Source organism: Anolis sagrei, chromosome 2 (genome assembly GCF_037176765.1).
Source record: "Anolis sagrei isolate rAnoSag1 chromosome 2, rAnoSag1.mat, whole genome shotgun sequence".
Lineage (NCBI taxonomy): Eukaryota > Metazoa > Chordata > Lepidosauria > Squamata > Dactyloidae > Anolis > Anolis sagrei.
The window spans coordinates 266,017,523-266,025,734 of NC_090022.1; the positions used below are offsets into that span (position 1 = coordinate 266,017,523).

The 8,212-nt window shown below is 49.6% G+C and overlaps 1 protein-coding gene across 1 annotated transcript in view; it reads right to left on the reverse strand.

Annotated features, from left to right (window-relative positions):
- The window catches only part of HOMER1 (homer scaffold protein 1), a 90,911-nt gene extending 88,009 nt beyond the window's left edge, over nt 1-2,902 (reverse strand). The window contains exon 1 of the mRNA XM_060761612.2: nt 913-2,902. Within this exon, the coding sequence (XP_060617595.1) occupies nt 913-917 (5 nt within the window). The 5' untranslated portion in view covers nt 918-2,902. The remainder of the gene's footprint in view (nt 1-912) is intronic.
- Between the last annotated feature and the right edge of the window lie 5,310 nt (nt 2,903-8,212).

Sequence of the window (8,212 nt, forward strand, 5' to 3'; positions counted from 1 at the left end):
ACTTGCCTCAAACAGACATGAGTTCTTTCTCCCACCCTGGACCTTCCACAAATATATAAACCCCAGGCAGGAAGCAGGCAGGCTTTGAAGCTGTAAGGCCATTCATGGCTAGTCAAGGCCAAATGCAACATTCACACTTGCTTCAAACAGACAAGAGTTCTTTCTCCCACCCTGGACATCATTCTACAGATATATAAACCCCAGACAGGAAGCAGCCAGGCTTTGAAGCTGTAAGGCCATTCAATGCTAGTCAAGGTGGCCAAATGCAACATTCACACTTGCCTCCAACAGGCAAGAGTTCTTTCTCCCACCCTGAACATTCCACAGATATATAAACCCCAGACAGGAAGCAGCCAGGCTTTGAAGCTGTAAGGCCATTCAATGCTAGTCAAGGTGGCCAATTGCAACATTCACACTTGCCTCAAGCAGACAAGAGTTCTTTCTCCCACCCTGGACCTTCCACAGATATATAAACCTCACTTGCCTAGTTTCCAATATACCTCACAATCTATGAGGATACCTGCCATAGATTTGGCCAAAACGTCAGGAGAGCATGCTTCTGGAATATGGGCATACAGTTTGGAGGAAACTCACAGCAACCCAAATGTTTTCTGGCTCGTGGTTCAAACTATCCAGTAGTATTTAAGATTAGCCATGCCCAAACCTTAATGGGAAATGGGATTCATTGGTGCTGTCACATATCTCAGTGCTGCTGGCCTAGCAAGACGTTTGGGAGACATTCTGAAGTTAATCTATAGCTTCCCCAGTTAACCATACTCCTTCCTCCTCCTGGGCGCCCTTTAATGGTCTGGCCTGCCTTCTTCCAAAGACGGGCATGGCAAGGAAAGAAGGAAGGAAAGAGAGTGGACGTGCTGGGCTCAAAACTCCCCGATCCCAGGAAGAAATCCTTACCCCATGATGGCCAGTGAGACGAGCGTTGTGAGTGTTTTGGATGGATAATTCCTACAAGGATCTTTTGGTTTTTTCCCCGTCCTCTGGCCTTTCCCACTCAATGGTCCGGTGAGCAACGCGGACACTCCTCTTCTCGCCTTCTGCCGTGGTGTGTCTGTCTCTATAGATCCCACGCGAAACCCAGGTGGCCCCACGCGCCTCGGAGGCAGGCTTTTCAAACGCTAGAGTCTACAGGCATGTGGGAGCGGAGCCAGGGGGAGAAGGAAGGAAGGAAAGAAGGAAGGAAGGCTCTCGCTCTCTCTCTCTTTCGGTGCCTACTAGGAAGCCAGTCCGGGAAGCCTCTCCCCCATGGCCTCGGGGCTGCCCCTGCCTTGTCCTGCAGCGTGGGGTCCAGGGGCAGCTCCAGCTCCTCGCCAAGGAGGAGGAGGAGGAAGAGGAGGAGGAAGAAATCCCCTCCTTCTGCGGGGAGAAGGAGGAGGAGGAGGAGAGGCGCGCTCCTGCTCTCTCTTCTTATCGGCGAGGATTAGCAGCCCAGATGCTGCCTCCAGCAGTCAGCCAGCTAGCCAGGCAGTCAGTCAGTCAGTCCTCTGGCCCGGGAGGCGCTCCTTCTCCTCCTCCACCACCGCCGCCGCCTTTCCTCCGGCGCAGCGCGGGATCCGGGGGCTTGCGGTGTGCGCAGCGCCGCCCTTCTTCTTCTTCCTCCTCCTCCTCCTAACACCCCCGCCAGCACCAGCAGCAGCGGCATGGGGGGTGTCGCTTCATTTTCCCAGGCAGGAGCAGCAGCAGCAGCGGCAGCAGAGGGAGGAAGAGGAAAAGGAAGCCGTTCCGCCGGCGCTGACATCGGGCTCCGGGAGGAAAAGAGAGAGAAGCGGCGGCGGCTGCAAGGCACTAGCCGCTCATCCCCTGCGCCAGGGATGGATGGAGGGACGAGTGGGGAAGGCTACACTGGGGGAGGAGGAGGAGGAAAAAGGGGAGGAGGAAAAGGGAAGAGGAGGAGGAGGAGGCGGCTCCTTATCCCGGCGTCGCCTGCTTCATTCACGCCTGTCCCCGCAGTGGGTCTGCCATCTGCTCGGACGGGGAAGGAGGCAGGCGCACATTCATCATTCCCAGCAGAAAGGGAGGAGGAGGAGAAGGAGGAGGAGGAGGAAGAAGAGGAGGAGGAGGAAAAGGAGGAGGAGGAAGAGGAGAAGGAGGAAGAGAGGAGGAAAAGGAGAAGGAGGAGGAGAAGGACGAAGAGGAGGGAGAGGAAGAGAAGGAGGAGAGGAAGAGGAGAAGGAGGACGAGAGGAGGAAGAGAAGGAGGAGAGGGGAAGGAAGAGGACAAGAGGGGGGGAGGACGATGAGGAGGAGAAGAAGAGGAGGGGAGGAAAGGAGAAGGAGGAAGAGAAGGGGGAGGAGGAAGAGAAGGAAGAGGATTAGAGGGAGGAAGGGGAAGAAGAGAAGGAGAGGAGGAGGAGGAGTGGCACCGAAGCAGCAGCAGAAGGGCCAAATCCGCTGCGGAGAGGGCAGGGGGAAGGCGGAGGCGCAGGCAGAGGAGGAGGAGGCGCCTTTCCCGCTCGCTGTGCAGAGCCCGGGGTCAACCCGTGGCGCCTGCTCCTGCTCCTCCTCTTCTTCACACCTTCCTTGCTCGGCTCTGCCTTCTCCCGCTCCTCTCCGGCTCTTGCCCTCCGCTTCTCGGCCCTCTCCCACCGCGGGGAGAGGAAGGCAGGGGCAGCGAGGCTGGAAGGGGCGCCCAAGCTAGCTGCCCGTTTCCTCCTCCTCCTCCTCCCTCTCTCCCACCCACCGCGGGGAAAGGCAGGGGCTAAGGCTGGAAGGGGAGCCCTGCTGGTCCCGAGAGGCTGCGCCGCTCAACGCTCCCCCTCTCTCTGTCTCTCTGCCTGTCGTTCTCTGTGCCTGGCTCTACTCCACAGCGACGCTGTCAGGAGCACCTGCTTCCTCTGCCTCCATCCTCCGCTCGGGGGACCTTTAAGTAAGGAGACGTCACCACGCTCCCCTACGCACCCGGCGTCACCCACTCCGCTCCCGGCGCTGACGTCACCGGGGTGCGGGGGATGATGTCAGAGTGGTCCACGCCGCCGGAAGCGGGGCTATAATAGGGAAGGCGGAGGGGAAGGCGAGCCGAGCCCCCCTCCGCAGTTCCCCCGCAAGGAAACCAAATAGAGTGCATGCCCAGGAACCCAGGGCTTGCCTCTTCCTCGGTAACGTAACTTTGCAAAATGGGGAAGGCAGCGTGGGGAACGAAAACACATACACACAAACACACACACTGCTTTCCTCCATTGAACATCGAGAAAACCAAAGTGCTCTTCCAGCAGTCACCAGCCAATCACTCTCCAATGCCAGAAATACAGCTTAATGGTGTAACATTAGAAAATGTTGACCATTTCCAATACCTTGGCAGCCACCTTTCCACCAAAGTCAACATTGACACCGAAATACAACACCGCCTGAGCTCTGCGAGTGCAGCTTTTTTCCGAATGAAGCAGAGAGTGTTTGAGGACCGGGACATCAGTAGGGATACCAAGGTGCTTGTCTATAAAGCTACTAGCTGTACCCTGCCACGCATTGCTGTGGCCTATAGTAAGAATTTTCGAAGTAGAGGTAGATATCTGGACTGTTATGAAAGAGAGGTACCTACCTATTCCTTCCCCCTTTTTCTTCCCTTTTCTCTCCTTTCTTCCTTCTCTACCTCTTTCTTTCATTCCTTCTTTCACTCTTTGGTTTCCTCCCTTCCCTCCTTTCTCTACTTCCTTTGTCTCCTTTCTTCCCTCCCTGTTTCCATCCTTCTTTCACTTTTTATTTCCTTTTCTCCTTCCTTCCTTCTTTACCTCTTTCCTTCCCCCCCCTTCCCTTTTTCTTTCCTTACTACTTTCTCTTCTTCCTTCCTTCAGCACCTTTCTTTCCTTCCTTCTCTCCTTCCTTCTCTCTTTCCTTCCTTCCCCCTTTCCCTCCTTCATTCCTTCCCCTTTTCCCTTCCTCCTTTCTTCTCTCCTTCCTTCCTGTCTCTTCTCGCTCAATACCATGGTAGAGTCTCTTCTAAGTCTATTCTATGAGTCTATTTAATATAGTATTATATAGTAGTAACATTATATTATATAGTACTAGCTGTCGCCTGCCATGCGTTGCTGTGGCCCAATCTGTGTATATGTGTTGTGTGTGTGTGTACATATGTATGTATTGTGTGCATGTATATTTGTGTATATGTGTGTGTTTGCATTTATATATGTGGTTTTGCACATGCGTTGTAATGTATTTTTTATTTTTTGGCTTTTTAAGTCTTCTGCTGTGTTTTTCAGTGTTTTTATGAGTGATGGTCACTCCTTGGTCTGACTTTGGGTGCATCTACACTGTTGATTTAATAAAGGAGAATGAAGCTGGTGAGGGGAGGAGAAAAGGAAGGAAAGAAAGGGAGGAAGGGAAGGGAGGTAAGGAGAAGGAAGGGAAGTAGGGAAGGGAGGGAAGGAAGGGGTTGGACCTGATGGCCTTTAGGGCTCCCTTCCAACTGGTTGGTCATCTGTTATGAGGGCTTTGATGGTGTCTTCCTTTACTGCCAAATGAGGTTGGGCTGGATGGTCTTTAGAGCTCCTTTCCAAGCAATGTCAGTTTCGTGTGTAGCTGTAGAATTTGAAGAGGCATGAATGGAGGGCAAAATGGCACCTTCCTCCTTCCCTTTTCCTTTGGAAGTGTGTGTGTGGGAGACAGAGTCAGAATGTGTGCACAGAGTGTGGCATGCCTCCCTCTTTTTTCCTTCCCCCCTCTCTCTCCTCCTCCCCTCCTCCTTCTCCTCAGCTTCTGCCCTTTGATCCTTTGCCTTAGTGTTAGTTAGGGGCTGAGAGACACACAGGGAGCAGCAACCATTGCCACCCCTGCTGCTTTGGAACCCTCATTCTGTGTTCTCAGCGTGAGGGGGGCAGGGGAGGTGTGTTGTCTTCTTCCTTTTTTTAATTTAAAGGTGTTTTGTGGGGTTTTTTTTCAGTGATGGTCACTCCTTGGATTGTGAGAAATTTTGTTGCCAAATTTGGGGTCATTTGGCCCTGTAGTTTTTTTTTGTTTTTAAGGTACTCATTATTCACAGAGCATTTATATATAGGTAGATTGTCCTCCCAACCCTGTTATACGCCTACGAAACGTGGACTCTCTACAGACATCACATGCAACTCCTGGAACAATTCCATCAGTGCTGCCTCTGGAAAATCCTGCAAATCTCTTGGGAAGACAGGCACAATTAATACTTTTTGATACCACTTTAACTGCCATGGCTCAATGCTATAGAATCCTAGCATTTGTGGTTTGGTGGGACGACAGCACTGTTTGATGTGGTAGATAAGGGGTTTCCCCTGACATTAAATCCAGTCGTGTCCAACTCTGGGGGTTGGTGCACATCTCCATTTCTAAGCCGAAGAGCCGACATTGTCTGTAGATGCCTCCAAAGTCATGTGGCTGGCATGACTACACGGAGCGCCTTTACCTTCCCGCCAGAATGGTTCCTATTTATCTACTCACATTTGCATGTTTTCAAACTGCTTAGTTGGCAGAAGTTGGGGCTGACAGTGGAAGCTCACGCCACTTACCGGATTTGAACCTGTAACCTTTCGGTCAACAAGCTGAGCAGCTCAGCAGTTTAACCCACTGCATCACTGGGGGCTCCTTGTGTTGCTAAAGTTGTAAAATTACAACTCTCATGATTCCATAGTATTGAATCATAGCTACATTAATTCTGAGCAGATGCAATTTGCGATGCTGGAGACCAAACCAGAAATCCCATGACTCCATAGCATTGATCCATGGCAGTTACAGTGGTACCAACCTGCATTAATTCTTCTGAGCAGATGCAATTTGTGAAGCTGGAGACCAAACAAGAAATCCCATGACTGCATAGCATTGGCCAAACTACATTAATTCTTCTGTGACTCTGGAGATCAAATCCCCACTAGATGATTTTGTGTAAGTCACATGCTCTCAGCCCAATCTGAACGAGTATTACCAAAAGACCATGACAGGCAGGCCCGTAGCCAGGATTTTGATTCGGGGGGGGGGGGGGGGGCTGAGTTTGATTCGGGGTGGGGGGGGGCTGAGTCTGAGTGAAAGAGGGTCTACCCTAGCAAACTTTTTGTATCGTTACCCCAATACCCCCATGCATATGAGATATATTGAGCATAGTGATCAGATCATGATATGAATAAACATAACAGTTTGAATAATATACCAGTAAGGCCTTCTCGCAGACCAACATGAGAATTTAGTGAAGCCCCTCAAGCCCCCCCCCCCCCCCCCCCCCCGCAGCTACATGCCTGATTATAGGTTTGCCTGAAGGCTATCACAAGTCAGAAACAAATTGAAAGCACACAATAATAACAAGTAAAACAACCAATTCTTTAAAATTAAACTTTGGAGATGAGTGCCATTCAGGTTTTCCTTCCTGTGCTTCAGTGGTTTCCTTTCAGCGGAGGTAAATTCATTGCTCACTCTTTTCCTCTTGCGGATATTTGATGGCTGACATTATCCATTCTTTGCCCACATTTACCCTTCTGTGGTGCTGTTTAATTAATATACTCCTGTCTGATTGAATCTTGTAATGTCTCAGTTTACATATAAGACACGAAGCCTAACCGCCTCAACTGCCATTCTCATGGAAACCAGTCCAGAACCTTTTTCACTCCAGAAGCACAGAAAAAGGACATAATTTTCACAACCCAACTTGTTTCAGGTGAATTAAGGAAAATGCCCAAGTTGTCTTTATAAACATTATGACTCCAAATGGGAAGGAGATGGTTTTACTTAACTTCAGGACTCTGAGTCCTGATTACCTAATGAAAGCTAAAATGTCTCACAGGAAACATTCACACCACTATTTATAGACCTGTTTTCTCTTAAGTGTTTAGAAGTCTAAAAAGAACCAGCCAAGAAAATAGGATGGGAAGCCAGATTTCAGGCTTCAATACAATCTGGATGAACTAGAGACTTTTAATTGTACTAAATTGGCTCCTTTACTTATCCTGGCATCCTTAAATGTTTTAACAAGTAGGTAGGCCTTATATCACCTAAATATGACTTCGCATGAATCCATTTCCTTCTCAAGAAATCATATTAAATTTCCTAGAGAAGTGCGAGCAACATGAAAATATACAGGAGTCTGTATTAATTATTATTATTATTATTATTAAACTTTATTTGTACCCCGCTAGCATCTCCCGAAGGACTCGATGCCGCTTACAAAGGCCAAGGCCTCAAACACACAATATAACAATACAAAACCTAAGCAAATTAAAAACAATTAAAGCATAATAAACAACAGGCAATAAACAATACACTAAAACACAATACAACTGGGCCGGGCCAGAGTAATGGGTACAGGATTAAAAGTGCTGATGTGACAGGTGGTATCTAAGGCATTATAGGGCAAGTGCAGTGTGCGGTGTGCAGCAATCTTAGTTCTAGTAAAGTGCTTATGGGACTTGTATTGGAGATTTCCTAATCTGGGAAGGCACATCGGAACAGCCAGGTCTTCAGGTTCTTTCTGAAGACTGCCAATGTAGGGGCCTGTCTAAGATCTTTGGGGAGGGTGTTCCAGAGTCGGGGGGCCACCACGGAAAAGGCCCTGTCTCGTGTCCCCACCAAGCGTGCTTGTGACGCAGGCGGGATCATGAGCAGGGCCTCTCCAGATGACCGAAGTGAACACGTGGGTTCGTAGATGGAGATGCGGTCACGCAGGTAGGGTGGTCCCAAACCGTTCAGGGCTTTGTAGGTAAGCACCTGCACCTTAAATTGGGCTCGGAAAATAAACGGCAGCCAGTGGAGCTCCTTGAACAGGAGGGCTGACCTCTCTCTGTATTAAATGTAAATGTGTGTGACATGAACGGGGCACAGAGTGGTATGAGCTGTGTTGCCAGCAAGTTGCATGGCAGTGACAATGAGGTAATTGTCACAGCCAGTAGTTTGCATTTCTCTCTCATTTCACTCAGTAATCTCACTCTGACTTCACTTTGTATCAACAAAACTCTGGATAGTATTCCTTGCAACTGATGAATTGAACTATAGGGTGTATCTACACGGTGGAGTTAATGCAGTTTGGTGCCACTTTATTTGCCACGGCTCACTGCTATGGAATCCAGGGAGCTGTAGTTTAGTGAGGCACGAGCTCTTTTTGGAAGAGAAGGCTAAAGTCTTTCCACCAGTACAACTCCCAGGATTCCACAACATTGAGCTATGGGAGTAAAGTGCCAATCTGCATTAATTCTTCAGTGTAGATCAGTGTTTCTCAACCTGGGGGTCGCGAGGCGATGTCAGAGGGGTTGCCAAAG